The sequence below is a fragment of the Phacochoerus africanus genome, chromosome 10 (genome assembly GCF_016906955.1).
Source record: "Phacochoerus africanus isolate WHEZ1 chromosome 10, ROS_Pafr_v1, whole genome shotgun sequence".
Lineage (NCBI taxonomy): Eukaryota > Metazoa > Chordata > Mammalia > Artiodactyla > Suidae > Phacochoerus > Phacochoerus africanus.
Window position 1 is genome coordinate 6222110 of NC_062553.1, and position 17685 is coordinate 6239794.

The 17685-nt window shown below is 51.5% G+C and overlaps 1 protein-coding gene across 1 annotated transcript in view; it reads right to left on the reverse strand.

The window, feature by feature from the left end:
• SLC2A9 (solute carrier family 2 member 9) overlaps window positions 1-17685 on the reverse strand; it is a 155350-nt gene that overhangs the window by 81821 nt on the left and 55844 nt on the right. Inside the window, exon 6 of the mRNA XM_047799519.1 lies at window positions 9871-10003. Within this exon, the coding sequence (XP_047655475.1) occupies window positions 9871-10003 (133 nt within the window). The remainder of the gene's footprint in view (window positions 1-9870; window positions 10004-17685) is intronic.

The following is a 17685-nucleotide window of genomic DNA, read 5'->3' on the forward strand; positions in this document are numbered from 1 at the left end:
AACACCCACCACCCAGCAGCCATCAGACGGCAGCCCCTCTGGTGACTGAGACTTCCAGGAAACTCAGCATGTGAAAACACTGGACACTGGCCCAGACCACAGGGAGGGAACCATTGCAGGGAGCCCAGACCTAGCATCTTTGCACACATAGAAAAGCGCTCAATGCTTTAGCTCGAGATGTCTGGTTTTCTTTAATTAACGATCATCTTCTGTTCCTACTACCTTCCCTTTTTGCAAAACTATAGATCCTAGCTCCCCACTCGCCTCCAGTTTTCTCGGGGTCACTTGACATGCTGCCTCCCGGGCTTAAGCCCTCAGCTTTGCCCACCCAGTAAAACGTAACTTTCTCCTTTCAGATGGTGCCTATTTTTTCAGTCGACAGGGCTTTTACGGGGTGGTTTCTGAGCTGTGTCTTGCTGCCCGCTGTGGACCTGTGGGGATTCTCTAGGAAGCTGCCTGCTTCCCTGGGCTGTGGGTCCTTTGCTCTGCATCCCGTCCCACCAGGAACAGGGCACCCTGGGAGACAGCTGTTCCAGGGGCAAAGTGGGGAGGTGCTCAAGATCACTTGTCACAGCTACCCTGGAAGTGAAAGCAGAGCAACAACCAGGAGGGGAGGGCCTCCATCTTCCCAGAGGAGGTGACTGGGCGGATGGGGGCAGAGATAAGCCCTCAGAGGGTCTATGTCTCCTCCCCCTCCTCCTGCCAGGTCCCGCCGGCCGCCGGGGTCAGGAGATGGCTCATCTTTGTTGTTGACAGGTGGGAGCCCATGGCTCTGACCTGCCCCCCTCTCCTGGGTCTCTAGGTGTCATGGTTTGCCAGGAGCCTCCAAGCGAGAGCAGGGCTGGGAGGGGCTGAGGACCCAGGGTGCCCTCCCTGGGGTCCTGGGCTTGGGTTTTGATGGTTGCATTTGAGGGACAGGAGGACTGTTGGGCTTCAAGGCTGCTTCAAGGAGCCAGAACTCCACACCAAGACAAGAAATACCAGGCCCTTATCATCGCCCCACCCCTCTCATTGTAATGCCCCTCCCTCACCTTGAGCAACCTGGCCTCTTCCTTCCTGTTTCTGCTCAGAAAGGTATGCAGCCCACTCCTCACCCCGCCCCTATGGCAGCCTTATACTCCCCCAACCAACCAGCAGGTGTATCCGTAAGATTCTTCTTTCCCCAACCAATCAGCAGGTCAGCAGGGGAATCCTGAGACCTCTCCTCTCCCTGGGCTGTAAAAACAGACACGACCACTTGGCCAGGGTCGGCTCTCCCTGATCATCTGGAAGTTGTCTGTCTCTTATCTCAGTAAACTCTTTCTTTCTCACTAGGCTGGAAAATTCTTTTTCCCGACCCGCGTGCACAGACTGTGACAAAGACCAGGTCACCTCTACATCCTTCCTTATGGGGGAAGGCACCAGTATGGAGCACAGAGGTCTCGCACACCTCCACCCAGGCTTGCCTTCTTCCCGTCCTGGCCTACTTATTCCTATTATTTCCACACTTCTGTGGTCACAGGGATTTGTTTGATGCTCTGTTTTTCTCCCCACTGAGCATGCTGTACTAAGCATGCTTTCATAATGTAGCAATCGCCTTATAATTGTTTGTTCCCTAAGTGAATCAAGCTGGCTTGGGGATAGGATTTTTAGTTTTGAATACAGATGTGCAAAATACCGACTTTTCTTTGGGGCAATAGATGCATATCTGGAGTTCACTCCTGGCTCAAATATAGAAAAATCGCAATATTGCAGTGGACATTTTCTGGGCCTTAAACCTAGTAACCAGTCGATCAATTATCTTTTGATAATATATTCGTGTCTAAGTACACTCTGTGTCATTTTTTTTTTTTTGGTCTTTTTAGGGCTGCCCCAGAGCCATATGGTAGTTTCCAGGCTAGTTAGGGGTTGAATTGGAGCTGCAGCTGCCAGCCTACACCACAGCCACAGCAATGCAGGATCCAAGCTTCATCTGTGACCTACACCACAGCTCACGGCAATGCCAGATCCTTAACCCACTGAGAGAGGCCAGGGATCAAACCCACATCCTCATGGATACTAGTCGGGTTTGTTACCACTGAGCCACGACAGGAACTCCCACACTGTGTCTTATAATTATAAATACACTTAAACACACACTTAAGGCAGCCCTCCGCCCTATAGTAACTCAGGACTGGGATGGAGGCAAACTGAGTTTAAACCTTATTTCTGTCTCTACTTAGTCCTGGGACCACAGGCAAGGGGCTCACCTTCTGAGTGTCAGTTTATATTGGAGACAATGGAAGCAAAGCATCTGGCGTGGAGAAGGCCCTCTTGCAGCAAGAAAATGGTGTTTTGGGAAGACAAAAGCTTTAAAAACTTCATGCACAGAGACCTTTCAATTAGTTTTTTGTTCGTTTGTTTGCTTTTTTGCTTTTTAGGGCCGTACCTGTGGCACATGGTCGTTCCCAGGCTAGGGGTTGAATCGGAGCTGCAGCTGCCAGTCTACACTGCAGCTCAGGGCAACGCCTGATGCTTAACCCACTGATCGGGGCCGGGCATGGAACCCTCGTCCTCATGGATACTCTTCGGGTTTTACCGATGAGCCATAATGGGAACTTCTATCAGTTCTTCGTCATAAACACAAATTAGAAAGAATAGAATGTCCAGCAGTTTTGAGAATTCAAAGCAGTTAAAAAATGTTTAGACGGACGTTATGCAAAATGAAGGCAAAGTCATAGTTCAACCAGAACTGATTTTCTTCACTTAACATGATGTTGGGGTTTCCTGTGCTACTCTAATCCACTCCCCAGGCTGAAGATGATACAAACTTATCTGACAGTCCTGGAGATCAGAGGGCCAACACGGGCTCAGATCAAGGGGCCAGCAGGGCTCTGCTCCTCCTGGAGGTGCCAGAGGAAAATCCATTCCCGATCTTTCCCAGCTCCCAGAGGCTGCTGGCATCTCCTTGGCTCCCAGCCCCTCCTCCACCTTCAAAGCCAACAGCTTGGGACCTTCGGTCTCCCTCTGACTCTGACACCTGCTTCTGTTGTCACATCTCCTTCTCTCACTCCGGCTCCCCTCCTCCTTTCACGTGTAAGGAGCCTTGTGATTACTGGGTTCATTCACATAATCCCAAAAGACTGTCCCTACCCTAAGACCCTTCATCACATCAGCAGAGCCCCTCTTGCTGTGCAAGGCGACATTCACAGGTTCTGAAAATGAGCCTGAGGGCATGCTTGGAGGCCATTGGTCTTCTGATCGCACAGGCTAATATACAAACTGTAATAAGGAAACATGCATAGGGCACAAACACGGGGGGGGGGGGGATGGATAAAAGCAGCTTCATAAAGTCACGTGATTCCCTGCCTCCCCCCGCCGCCCCTCCCCCCACCATAGAGATGATGGAAACGTGTGGAAAAGGACCCAACGAGTTCAAGTATAAATGATAATCGAGTTGCAAGAGAGTTGTGGGTGATTCGTCCCCCAATATTACACATCTTCTCTATTCTCAGACCAAAAGATTTCAAACTCACTTTAGCCAGAGAATCTTTTCCTTCAAATGCAAGGTCACGCAGAAACCCATGTGGCAAAAGCAGAGAGTCTCCTTTTTCAGTGCACAGCCCTTTACAGTTTGCAAAGCCCACCTCTCACCAACACCACCGGACACGAACTTGCTGACGTCATGCAGAGGCAAGACAGTTGTGATGCTTCCTTGCTTAGGAATTGGAAAACCAAAGCCTAGAGGAGGTTGGTGCCCAGGAGAGTAGGCTCTTGATGGAGCTGGACTTTCTGGTCTTTTCTAGTGGGTCTTCCCGTGCCTGCCCAAGTGCTCAGATACCTGCAGAAATGCAAACTCCCCACCTCTGTAAGCAGCCTATCCCATTCTTTTTTTTTTTTTTTGGTCTTTTTTTCTAAGGCTGTACCCATGGCATATGGAGGTTCCCAGGCTAGGGCAACACGGGATCCGAGCTGAGTCTGCAATCTACACCACAGCTCACGGCCACGCCAGATCCTTAACCCACTGAGCGAGGCCAGGGATCAAACCTGCAACCTCATGGTTCCTAGTTGGATTCGTTAACCTCTGAGCCACGACGGGAACTTCCCATTCTTTTTTTATTCATTTAAAAAAAATTAGAGTGTAATTAATTTCCAGTGTTGTGCCAATTTCTGCTGTACAGCCTGTTCCATCCGTGCATCTCCTCTCTTGCAGAGAAAGGAGACAAACAAAATACCCCTTGCTGTGGCTTCTCCCATCTGGTTCCCAACCTATCCCTCTAAATAAGGCTGCTCTCTCTTCCCCTCCATCGTTTGTCGATGGTTTGGTCCTGCCCCTGAGTCTTCTCTTCTTTAGATGGCACTTCAGAGCCTGGAGGCAGATATGATGGCAGCCACCTTGGGCCAAGAGCAGGGGGGAGACTACGGGGTGAGGAGACTGCAGGAACAACAGGAAGAAAGGGAGGGGCTCCATCAGGGTGAGCCATTTAGGGCAGAGACCTGAGCCCCTAGCCTGTGCTACCCTGGCTCTGCCACCGCGTGGAGGGTCCAGGCAGGTCCAAGGGCCTGGACCTCTGATCTGGCCACCCTGGGGCTTCTCTACTCTTTTGGAGACCAGCATTGCAATGGTTTGGGGAAAGCTTGAATATGTTTAATCCACCTCCAGCATGAATCCACTTGAATATACTTTCTTCTTGCCCCAATAAAAAACTGGACTCCTAGTAACCCAGGTAACATACTTTAGCCCCTAACACCAAAGGGCAGGAAGTCTCCAATAAAGGCCATTGTTGAGACCCATTTCTGTCCACCTGGCATATGGCCCTGCCTCCTGGGTGTGTCTGGCCATCTCTGGACTTCAGAGAAATTTCCTAATCCAGCTCAAGGCACCAAGGCAGTTGCCTGGAGCATCCCGGGATAACAGGCAGCCTAGCATTCCCAAGGCATGAAGGTGGCATCAGAAATGCAATGATCATGCAGAAAGTTGATTTTACCCGAATGCAGTTGACCATCCTCGTTGGGTGGTAGTCAGACTAGCACGGGGAGGCTCAGGAATGACAAATGAAGGCAGTTCCCACTAATTTCAGGGCTTTCGCTCAGCTCAAGGGGTGCCGGTAGCTCTTTACAGGAGCTCACTTGGCCTCACTCTAAATATGCATCAAATAGCTGGCTAAGCAGTGCCATTTGGAAGAAGCCATGAGTTATTAGCCTTTGGAACACCCAAAATACCTCAGTCTTGCTGGTCCCAGCCAGTGGACACTCGAGTTGCTCTTTCCAGACTGTGACAGCGCCCACTGGTGGTCAGATGCTATTATTACTCATTCTCCCTTCCTCCTTGGGATCAGGTCTTGACTTTTGGGGACAACGGGGCTCTAAAGAACTACATTGCCAGCTCCTCGGCAGAACATGTGCTCCTATTCGGATCAAAGAGACACAGCCTTCGAGTAGACTTTTAAAGAAGAAGGGTGAATAATCCCTCCTATTCATCCTCCTCCTCTTGGCTGGAATGCAGATGTGATGGCAGCCACTTTGGGCCATGAGGCAACCTTTGAGCAGAGGTGAAGGATTCAAGGAAGATGGAGTGATGAAAGCAACAAGGGCCCCGACACCAAGAAGAACTGTAACAGCCTTAGGCTCCCTACCTTCACCCTTTTCTTACCTAAGAGGGAGACACAAACTTCTGTCTTAAGACACAATCATTTAGGTTTTCTATCATAAGGTGGCTGTCATTAATCCTGACATGTGTACCTTTCTCTCCCCCCAAAACCGAAAGAATCACACTTGCCTTGATCATGGTGTCAACCAAAATGATGATGGCACCAATAATGGACAGACTTCTTTTTGCTTTTCAGGTCAGGGTTCTAGCCAGTAATTGGCTTCTAAGTGCCACAGAAACATACTTCCTCTCATCCACAAAACAACAGCAACAAAAAGAACTGCTTTTTTATCTATCTGAGGAAAGTTTGGGCTCTTTCCCTTATTTTTTAGGTGTGGGACATCTCCTCAACTGGCAAGAGGGCACAAATAAATAAGACCGACCCTGACTTCATCCCTTGCACTCTCAAGTGGGGGTGGGGAGGGATGGGAAAACCAGAAAGGGGCGTGTGGGATGGATCATTGGCACAGGGCCCCCATTCAAAGCCTCCCACGCCTCTGCCCATTGCTCTGTAACTATGTAACTCCACTCTGACTCTGGGGCTTGAGCCTGTGACTTACTTTGGCCAAGAATATTTTGCCGATTTGAGCTTGAAAAATTGCTGTGTTTTTCGCTTCCCCTCTGGGACCTCTGTGCTCGCCGTGAGACTATGCCTGAGGTAGCCTGCTGGAGGATGAGAGGCATGGAACAGAGTGAGCCATCCTGCATCAGCCGGCTGACCACCAGACAGGCGAGGGAGCTTCTGCTGAGACAAGAAGAGTTGCAAGGGCGGCTCTATCAAGATGACCAGAACCCTGCAGCTGGGCTAGAGACTTGGGACCAATAGCTGCATTGTCTTAAGCCAGCGAGGTCCAAGGTGGTTTGTTACACAGCACTATGATGGCGATAGCTAACTGCGACAGGGCACTTTCCACCACGTTACCGATGGACTGGCCAAGGTGTATCTCCCGTTATGCCAACAAGGTGCTAGATTAACAGTGTGTTTTACTTATGCCCATAGGTTCCAGAGCAAGATGATCAGAGGTCACATCCCCGGGCTGCCACTCGCTAGCTTTGTGTCCTTGGTTCAGTTATCTTGGCCTGGGTTATTTTTGTCTTAAAGTGGAAAAAATAACAATGTGATCTACTTTCCACGGTTCTTGTTAGGGATTAATGCTCTAACACACGTCAAGTGCTCGGGATGAAACAGTCCTCAGGGCAGATGAGCTATTAATGAGGAGGGTGGCTGTCTCCTTTAACGAGACGCCCCCTCACCTCCTGGACGGCTGGAGGGCATCTTATGGTCCCCTCCCCCCATCGCCTGGCAGAACCACCCAGCCCAGTAAGTAGCCCTTGTTTGCAGAATGCCTGGAGTGAAATTAGCACTTTTATTAGTACAGAGGCAGATTTCGATATTCTATTTCAACCTCAGACCAGCATCTCTGTTCTTTCTATAAAGTGCACATGTAATATGTATCATTTTTTACAACTGGCCTTCTCTCTCACTCCCTGCTGTGCTAGGAAATAAATCTTCTAAGCCTGCTTCGCTGTCTGGCATTTGCATGCCCTGCCTCTTCTGACCGAACCTCACTGGAGCGGTTCCCAAGGGTCCCCCCAACAGCGGAGCCAGACAGGTGGGTGAGCATCCTTGCAGGCCGGTGGGGCGGGGGGGGGGTCAAGCTGGAGGGGGTGCTGTTCTCCAACCACCTTAATTCAGTTGTTCTGGGGAATCAGATCCCACGGGTTCCTCCTCTGCTGCTGTCTTTTGACTCCAGAGCCTCCCCCGTCTGACCATCAGCCTCCTTCCCTGAAGCCCGACATTTGGGTGGTTTGCCTCCCCACAAGCCCCATGGGAAGCTCCCTAGACCACTACCCACAGGTGCCCCTCTCTGTATGAGGGGGCTGGGAGGGAACGCACTCTCAGGTTCCAATGCTTCTTTTGTCACCTCGTGGCTGTGGGATGGGGGAAGGGTTACTAGCCAGGCCCCCCTGTGGGCTTCAGGAGGGGCGGGCGCACCCCTCATCCCCACCAACAAACTCCACAGATCCCGTGTACGTGGGCACTCCATCGAGGAAAGATCTGTCCTCTCCATCGATTTTGAAAGGCCTCTGGAAGCCAAAACCCATTTCGCCAGAGCCTTGGGTGAGTCAGCTTCACCCCCATGTGCCTCTGTCTTCAGCCAGAAAATGAAAGCCATGATAAGGCCCTCTGATTCCATGTCACAGAACTGATGTCAATGAGGAAATGGATCCGAACCACACACTGCTAGGCAGACGCAGGCAATTACTAATACTTCATATGACACTCGTCTGCTCAGAAAATGCCTAGGCTGTCTGGATTTTAACAGATGTCGCAGACAGTATTTTAAATCAAAGGCTACAGCTAATGGTCAGTTTGTTTCCTGGGTGTGGACGTTAGGGAAATTTAGAGCAGAGGACAGGATAATAAGAGAATGGACAGAGTCTGGGGTAATGACGACAGCAGGTGATGCTCTGGCTGCATGTATGAACTCCAACACAATCCGTACACGCTTTATGCATTTCCTTTCTGCAGCGGAGGGCTCCGAGAATCGGAAAGGTGGAAGGAGGTGGTGGCGGCCGGCCTGCCGAGCGGGGCTGTGAAGGCAGCAGGTTATTCCCAGCCCTCAAGCTGAACCCCAGTGCTATCCACCGTGTCTCCTTTTTATAAAACCCACAGAATGAGGAGGCTCCTGCTCATTCCATGTTGCCCGTTTCTGGGCAAGATGACGTTGCCTTTTCTGGGCTCTGGAGAAATGCGATGCTTGGGATCTGGCCCAGCCCCTCTGCGCTCAGGGAGTTGATGGAAAGCTACCTACGATGACCACCAAGCTCCATGCGGCCCTCGCGAGTCCCTCCAGCAAAATGGGGGTATCTCTGCTCCCTTGCAGGGCTGGCCGCAACATGCCAGTGGGTCTCAGAGCAGAAGCCCAGGGCTGGTGTGATGGGAGGGCTCCTTCTGTCTCTGTATGTCCCCTTTCTTTGCGTGTGAATGTTCAGACCAGGGAGCTGGCCAGGGAGGAAGCAGAGGGAAGAGGACGGCCTGAGATAGACCCAAGGCACTGCGAGGTCTGTGTTCGTGGCATCTCTGCAATGGGGAATGAAACCGCAGGGCCCTGGGGGGCTCCTGGGCACAAGCCTGTGTATGTCCCCCATTTCTTATTTTTAGGAAATGAGCTTCAGCGTCCTGTGACTGTCCCGGAAGTCTAAGGGGCAGGTTCAAGGGTCGGGGGGGAGAGGGGAGTGGGATGCAGAGACCAGGGAGGAGCAGGCAAGACCAGTCCTGGGGCCACTAAACACCAGCTTTGAAGAATGAAAGCCTGCATCTACCCTGAACCTTCTCTGCGACCCGGTTTTCCACTCCCCAAACTATTATACTACTTCCTCTTCCCTCCCAAGGGAGGGCTCAGTCTTTAGGGCATTAGCCTGCGGTGGCCCCATTTGCCAGGCAGAGCGATAAAGCTATTTTTTTTCTCCTTCGTCCCAAACTCTGTCTCCATGTTCCAATTTGGCACTGGTGGACAGAGGCTGAGTTTTGGCAACAGGACCTCCTGAGAGATGGCAGTGAAGAGACACCGCATGGAAGGAAGCAGACCTGGGTCTTACCCTGCGCTGCCCTGGCTTTTCCAGGCTCCCCACTGCTCGATGAAAAACTCACTGTCATCTGATTCTCCCAGAATGAAGTCACTAGCCATGCAGTCACTGATCTTCAACACACCCTGAAAAGAGTTTGGGGGTGGGGGGTGGGGTCAGGAGGTGGGGGGCCCTCTGTGCTCTGGGGAAACTGGCAGAAGAAGCCTTTGGATAGATATTTTCAGGAGAAGGTTTCACGAGCCCAATTTCTTGCATTTTCTCACATCTAGAAAAGCCCTGAAGCCATGAACAGAGACACCTGCTCCTCCTGACTGGCAGCAACCTTCTTGTGCAAGCAGCAAGCCTTGGCCAAACTGGGCGCCTGACCGCATACGTCCCCTGCCACTAAGATCACAAATACATGGACCCCATCTCTTCACAACTGCTCCTCTGAGCTCTCTAAGGTGCTGGCTTCCCGGCCGTAGTCCTCATTTTGCACAAAGCAAACTCAACGCACAGCTCTCCTGCTGTGCCTTTTTTTTTTTTTTTTTCAGTTGACGCTGTGCTCTGCGGCCCCTCCCCAGGTCCCCCCAGCAGGCCGTCGGGAGGATGGAAGGATGGCACCCAGCACGCCTTGCAGCGTGACCCCCGTGACGAGGCTGGAGCACGTGGGCCAGGCGAGGGGTCCCTACCTTTCTCAGCTCCCGCCTGGTCATGCTTCTCAAAGAGCAGGTAGCGTGGGCTCTCGGGGAGAAAGGGCAGGCTCCCCAGCTGGGTCAGGGCAGGAACGGCCATCACTCCAAACAGGTAGGGCCAGGCGCTCTCCTGGGGCAGAAGAGAAGCCTGGTGAACGATGAGGCCTTCGGTCAGTATTTGGGGGCCGGGCCCCTGCTCCTGTTCTCTGTGCAGGGTCCCTCTGCTTGATGTGAACCCCTTGGAACAAAGGCTGGGGATGGAGGGGACACTGGTTTAGCACCAGGCCCAGGTGTCTCGCATCTCCATGCACGGGGTGGATGGATCCTTGGAGGCACCTGTGAGGTGGTGCCCTGTGGGGTGACTCGGAGAAGCGGGATGTCGGGGAGGCCAAGGCCTGGCGGACTCTGGTCCCGAGGGCTATTTTCCCTCCACTATTTCCTGGTTGTGTGGCCTTAGAGACCATCCTTGCGGCGCCTCAGAATCCGTTTCTCCCCATCTGGGGAACGGGCACAGCCACGGCCACCTCTTAGGCAGTGAGAGGGGATCGGATCATGCTCCGACGTGGGGCTGGCCCCCAGCAGGTGCGCAGAGGAAGCCGCTGCCATGTTGGTGCTGAAAGCAGCCCCTTTGCCCCCTTCCTGTTTGCCCTTTTGTGTCCTCCTCTGACCCTAAAAGAACCTTATTACAGGAATGGGACCACTAGGCCATTTCACCTGACTCCTGTTTTTTTTGTTTTTGTTTTTGTTTTCTTTTTTAGAGCCATACCCACGGCATCACCCAGGCTAGGGATCGAATTAGAGCTGTAGCTGCTGGCCTCCACCACAGCCACAGAACACCAGATCCAAGCCGCATCTGTGACCTACACCACAGCTCATGGCAACACCAGATCCTTAACCCACTGAGTGAGGCCAGGGATCGAACCCGCATCCTCATGGATCCTCGTTGGATTCGTTTCTGCTGAGCCACGACAGGAACTCCCCTAACTTGATTCCTGACTTTCACTCTCCTGGATGTACCCCATGTCTGGCCTAACCTGTTGCTTCTTTTTCTAAATAAAAAGAGGTAAGAATGAAGAATTAAGCAGTTTAAAAAAAAAAAAAAAAGGAGTTCCCGTTGTGGTGCAGGGAAAATGAATCCAACTAGGAACCATGAGGTTGTGGGTTCAATCCCTGGCCTCACTCAGCGGGTTGAGGATCTGGCGCTGCAGTGAGCTGTGGTGTAGGTCGCAGATGCAGCTTGGATCTGGGGATGCTGTGGCTGTGGCGTAGGCGGCACGATGCGGACTCCAGCCTCCTGCTTTGGAGATTCACAGACCTTCCTCCCCCATTTTCCCTTTAAAAACTGTCACGGCTGAGCAGACTCCTCAGGGTGGTCTCTGGACACGAGTCCACCTTATCTCCAGATTGCCTGCTTTTCTGAGTAAAGCGCTTTTCCTTCAGCTGCCTCTCCAGTTACTGGCTTTTGAGCAGCGAGCAGGCGAGACTGAGTTCGACGACAGGATGAGATGGTGCTTTGACTGTGGGGCTGGCGCACAGTAGGTGCACAGAGGAAGCCATGGCCATGTTGGTGCCCCAGCCAGACACCTCCCAGGCCCAGGATATCTGACCACCCAGCGCCTGTCAGCGAGGGGCAGCTGGAGTTTTCCCGTGTTCCCCACCCAAGGGGGGACGGGGGCTGTGGGCGCAGCTCCCTGCTGAGCCGGTGGAACTTTCCACCTCCCACCAGTGGGAAGAGCAAGTTGGGCTTGCATCACGCAACTGGCATTTTGAGTCCCTGCAAGCAGCATGGGTCACTGGGCGCAGCTCTTGTCTCTCTCACTCTCTGTGACCTTGGGCAAGTGACCTCACTGCCCAAGCCTCAGTTTTCTCATCTATAAAATGGGGATAATATTCACGCTTAATTCCAGGTAGGCGGGAGTGTTAAATGAGCCCACAGATACATAAAGTGCTCAGCACAGGGCTCCACACACAGTGGGCCTGCAGGAAGGAACGGTTTTTACTATCAAACGCCAGGAGAAGAGCAGCGCATGGATTATGTCCCTGATGCTTCAGAGAGGCCCACCAAGAGGGGGCCCCTTATCGTGCCCACTTGACAGAAACAGTCACTGCAGCGCCAAGAGGTTAAAGGGCTCATTGATAATAAATAAATAAATAGATAAATAAATAAATAAATAAATAAATAAGTTAAGGCCACTTTAAAAAAAAGTAAAGTATTACAAAATAATGTCCTTGTGATGCAGTAAACATCTTTGTGTACAAATAAGTAAATAAATAAATTAAAGGGCCCTTGAAGCCATAACCTGGTCCCAGAGGCCTGACTGAGAGCCAGGTCTGCCATTCCAGAACCTGAGCTTTGATCCATGGAGCTTGGCCACAGGGGCCTCGGTGACCAGGGACCAGCTCAGCTCACGCTTTTCCAGTTACAGGATAGACTCCTCACAGCCTGAGGGCACAGGCCACTCCCAGCACATAGCTGTTCAATAAATACCGGCTCCTGGGAAGGGCCTTCTTACTCTTCATCACTGACACAAAGGGCCCTGCCATGTGCACCTCTTTCTAGGGAGCCGGTCAAGCAAAAGAGCATATATATATTTTTTAAGATCATTTTATTTATTTATTTATTTATTGTCTTTTTGCCTTTTCTAGGGCCGCTTCCTGGGGCACATGGAGGTTCCCAGGCTAGGGGTCGCATCAGAGCTGTAGCTGCCAGCCTACGCCAGAGCCACAGCAATGCGGGATCCGAGCCGAGTCTGGGACCTACACCACAGCTCACAGCAATACCAGATCCTTGACCCACTGAGCAAGGGCAGGGATTGAACCCTCAACCTCATGGTTCCTAGTCGGATTTGTTAACCACTGCGCCACGACAGGAACTCCCAGAAGGGCATGTTTAAAAAAACACGTACAACCGGCTAACGCCGGGCCAGTAGGTGCTACAGAGGGTCCGGATGAGTGTTATGGGTGCCAGATTTACGGAACCCGATGTGCGCAGTGGAGCAGGAGGTCAGTTCATACACTTGCTTATATTGCTCCGGAGGCTCAATCGGCCGAGATGACGTTCCCCTCCAGCTCAGGTAAGGTGAGTGGGTCTTGCAATAGCTCAATTATCTTGCTCTTTCACCCACAAATCTTCCTTTTTCAACATAGACTCTACGTCATGTTTCTCATGAGCTACAGGTGACCTTGGCCCTTTCCATAAATAAAACCCCTGGACCGTGATGAGACAGTAAAAACTTTCAAGTAGAGTTGGAATCATTGATCTGACCCGAGTCAGGTTCTACTTTTTTTTTTTTTGCCTTTTGTCTTTTTAGGGCCACACTCAAGGCATGTGGAGGTTCCCAGGCTAGGGGTCTAATTGGAGCTACAGCTGCCGGCCTACACCATAGCCACAGCAACTTGGGACCTGAGCCATGTCTGCGACCTATGCCACAGCTCATGGCAACGCCAGATCCTTAACCCATGAGCAGGGCCAGGGACTGAAGCTGCATCCTCATGGATACTAGCTGGATTTGTTACCAGCCAGCCACACTGAGAACTTTCCCTCTTTCTTTTCCTTCTTTCCTTCCTTCTTTTTCTTCCTTTTTTCCTTCCTCCCTCCTTTTCTTTCTTTCTTTCTTTTTTTTTTTTTTACATTTTTGTATTTTCTGGGGCCGCACCTGCAGCATAGGGAGGTTCCCAGGCTAGGGGTCGAATCGGAGCTGTTGCTGCCAGCCTACACCACAGCCACAGCAATGCGGGACCCAAGCCGCATCTTCGACCTACACCGCAGCTCACAGCAGTGCCAGATCCTTAACCCACTGAGTGAGGCCAGGGATCGAACCTGCAACCTCATGGATCCTAGTCAGATTTGTTAACCACTGAACCACAACGGGAACTCTTCTTCTTCTTGTTTTTTTCTTTCTTTTTCTTTCTTTCTCTCTTTCCTCTCCAGGGTGCAGCATCTTGAGGTGGGATCTCAGTTCATAGACCATGGACCGAACCCGGGCTGCAGCAGTGAAAGTGCCGAATCCTAACCACTAGACCACCAGGGAACTCCCTGTCTGACTCCTATTTTGACAACAAGAGAGTCAAGAGCATGGCTGCATGATCACCCTCACACTTTCCTGCCTTAGAAATAATACTGAAATTACCCTCCAACAGCATGATCCTTGCCTCCCGGAAAGCTGTCCCAAGTAAGAGATGCAAGTGCAGTGACCTGTCCAGGGCCACCTTTCAAGAAATGCTGGCTCCCTCCCCCCTCCTACCACATGTTCCTGCTTTTGAAGGGTTTGTGTGTCCTCTGCCTCACTTGGTTCTTAAGCAGTCTAACAGGAAAGTAGGGGCTGAAGTTATTCTTCCCATTTTGCAGACAAGGAAACTGAGGCTGAGAGGTGGGGAGACGGGTTGAAAGTCCGGCAGCAAAATCGTCCATGACATCAGCTTTGTTCTGTGCTCATTTTAGAGAGAGAGTCACGTGATTTTAAAGCTCGTTGACCTACAGGGTCCCTCCCCGGCAAGCCTAAGGGACAGGCTGGCCCCGAGCACCCGAGAATTTGCTGCATGCTGCATTCACAGTAACTCGGTTTCACCCTCATGATGGCCCTGCCTTCAACCATCTGACAGATGACAAAACCGAGGCACCAGGAAGGCAGGTAGTGCACTCACAGCCATGCATCTCACAAAAGGCCAGGTGGCACAGCTGCTCCAGGAAGCATGGTGCCCAGCTCCGCACCCTTTGCCCCTGTACAGCCCAGTTTCCTGACTCTCTGTTTATGGAGCTGGCCCTCCTCTGTCCCGAGGGACTTAGATAACCAGCTCTCCTTTCTAAATAAGGCTCCCTGAACTTAAAGCCCATCACGAATCCCACTGTCAGCCTTCTGTGTTCTGGCTGAATTATCCTGGGGTCTGGGTCTCACTGAGACCCACTCAAACCATGGTGTCCTCAAAACGGAGCTCAGGACAGACAATGAAGTATGGTTCATTCTAAGGCCCCCAGAAGCCCAAGGATGCCCTAAGGTTTGGACTTTCCCAGATGACCTTGATTCTGGGGATATAGGAAGTGTGACTGCCAGTGGTCAGGGACCAGCCTGGTTACCAATGAGCTCGGGGACCTTGGATCACAGCGTCGGCCTTTCACAGCCCCACGCAGCTCCAGAGTAAGATCCAAGTTCAAATTCTGGTTCTTCCACTTACTAGCACTGATGCCTTGAGCAAATTACTTACTCCCTCTGGGATCTCATGAGGAGAGTAATTAACACTTATTTTGCAGGGTTGCCTTGAGACTGACGGTGGCGATAACCCCAGCATTGGCCTGGGACATGACTGGGAGCCATGAGAAGCTGCTTCTTTTTCCCCTTGGTCCTGAGCCAACAGAAGGGTCTCATCCCGACTGAAGGGTGTGTGTGAGGTCAGAACAGCTGCCCCCAAGGCTATGACATTGGGTCTGGGTTCTGTGTAGGAAACTCACCTCTCAGACCTGAGCAGGAAGTCTGGGAGTTGAAGGGCAGCCCACTCTCAGGCTCCCCTCTGATTTCATCAGCCACTGCTCCCCCCTCCTGGATGCTCTCTCTGCCTTGGGGTCTCAGCAGCTATCTGGTCCCCCTGCCTTGGACGTGGACACTCCTGGTGGCTCTTTGCTGGGCCCACAAGCACGGGACCCCTCCCTCTCTGGCACTGCCCCCTGGTCTGTAAGATGCTAGGCTGCACCCAGGTGCACGCTCCCACCCCTACCCCCCACCCCTCTCTCTCCATTCTCTGTACATGTAGGGTATGGGGCTGGATTTTCAAAAGGATGCTAATATCTTATTTCCTTAACTCGTTCATTCAGTGCTCACACCTGGGCAGGTATGAGGGCAGTAAGAACAGAAGCAGAGCCGTGCATGGGGTGAGGGGCGGGCCTGCAGCCCTGGGCCCTGTTTTAGCTGTTTCCAAGCAGTCTCCATCATCAGCTTTCTCATGCCCCCTTTCTGCAAGTTGTGTGTGTGTGTGTGTGGGGGGGTGAGTCCTAGTTGCCAGGCACCTGCCACACTCTCACAGGCAGAGGTTCCACTTGGCCTCATCGTTTTTCCTGAAGAAGGGACTTTTTCAGCATCTCACCTCTTCTTCTTGCCTTTGAAAGACCTTAAAATGTCAGGAGGAGACCGAAGTCAAAGAAAGTGCCGAGGTTTCAAATGGAGACTCTTTTCTGGGGCTGCTTCTTGTCACGAGCCACTCAGCACGGGGTCCCTCCTTCCAGGCTGTGTAGGAGTCACTGGGCAGGTGCGTGGGTGAGCAGAGGGGGAGGGGCCCGAGAGAAAAGGCTGGTTGGGCAGGTGAGGACCCCCAGCAGCATGGGCATGGCCCGTGTCCAGGAGGCTAAGAAGGAGAGGCCACACCTTGTCATGCAAAGAAACCGCCTGAATTAAGCTCACGCTCTTTACCTTGGCACTCAAGGCATTTCACGTGGCCACGGCTATAGCCTTGGAGGCTTCCCATGCCTGGTGGTTTCAAGCTCTCTTGAAGAACTCCTGTTCTCTGACGCCTCTGAGTTTTGCACATGCTGTTCCCTCTGCTGGGAAAACTTTTGACTCCCTGTAGCCTGCCTGGCAAGCTCTTACTTCTTCATTTTTTTATTTTATTTTTTGTCTTTTTGCCATTTTCTTGGGCCGCTCCCATGGCATATGGAGGTTGCCAGGCTAGGGGTCGAATCGGAGCTGTAGCCACTGGCTACACCACAGCCACAGCAATGAGGGATCCGAGCCTCGTCTGTGACCCACACCACAGCTCATGGCAACACCGGATCCTTAACCCACTGAGCAAGGCCAGGGATTGAACCTGTAACCTTATGGTTCCTAGTCGGATTCGTTAACCACTGAGCCACAACAGGAACGCCAACTTCTTCCTTTAAAACTTGCTCATGTGTCACCTCCCTGTGGGTCCTGCCCTGACCCCACAGGCAAAGTGAAAGGACTCAGCAGTGCTCTTTGGCATGTGTCTCTACACAGCCCTTTAACGTGGCATTGGGTCAATATTTTCTTGGTGCCCGCTTTGCACACCGTGCAGTCTAGCTTTGTCAAGAAGCTGGTTATATAAGAGGTCACTGCCGGCCAGCGCTATATTTAAGCATTTTGCGAACATGGCCAAATGTTTCATGTTAAGAGCATTTGGAAAAAAAAAAATCAACAGTAGATACATAGAAAACCAAGCAACCGAGAAATAAGCACAAAGGAATCATTAACATCAGGAAAAAGTTGCTTGAGAAGAGAAAGGCATCAGGGTACATGATCATAATAATATAAATATTAACCAATGAGGTATGAGAAATTGTGCTGGAGTTCCCATCGTGGCTCAGCAGAAACGAATCTGACTAGCATCCAGAGGATGCAGGTTTGATCCATGGCCTCACTCAGTGGGTTAAGGATCTGGCATTGCCGTGAGCTGTGGTGTAGGTCGAAGAATTAGCTCAGATCTGGTGTTACTGTGGTGTGGTGTAGGCCGGCGGCTATAGCTCCAATTTGACCCCTAGCCTGGGAACCTCCATATGCTGCAGGTGCGGCCCTAAAAAAAAAAAGACATTAAAAAAAAAAAGAAATTTTGCTATAACTATATCGACAGGATAGAGAAAGAGGAGGGAAGGGTGTGCTAAGGGTGCTTAGACCTTAATTACAATAGGATATTGATGAGACCATTGAAACGAATGATTCCAAAAGGGGAGTGCTAGAACAAATTATTTATACATAGGTACAGATAAATATATGGAGCTTTATTATAAGCAACTGGCTCAAATTATTTTCTTATTTTTTCCTTTTTCTGCTGCCTCTGTGGCATATGGATGTTCCTAGGGTAGGGACTGAA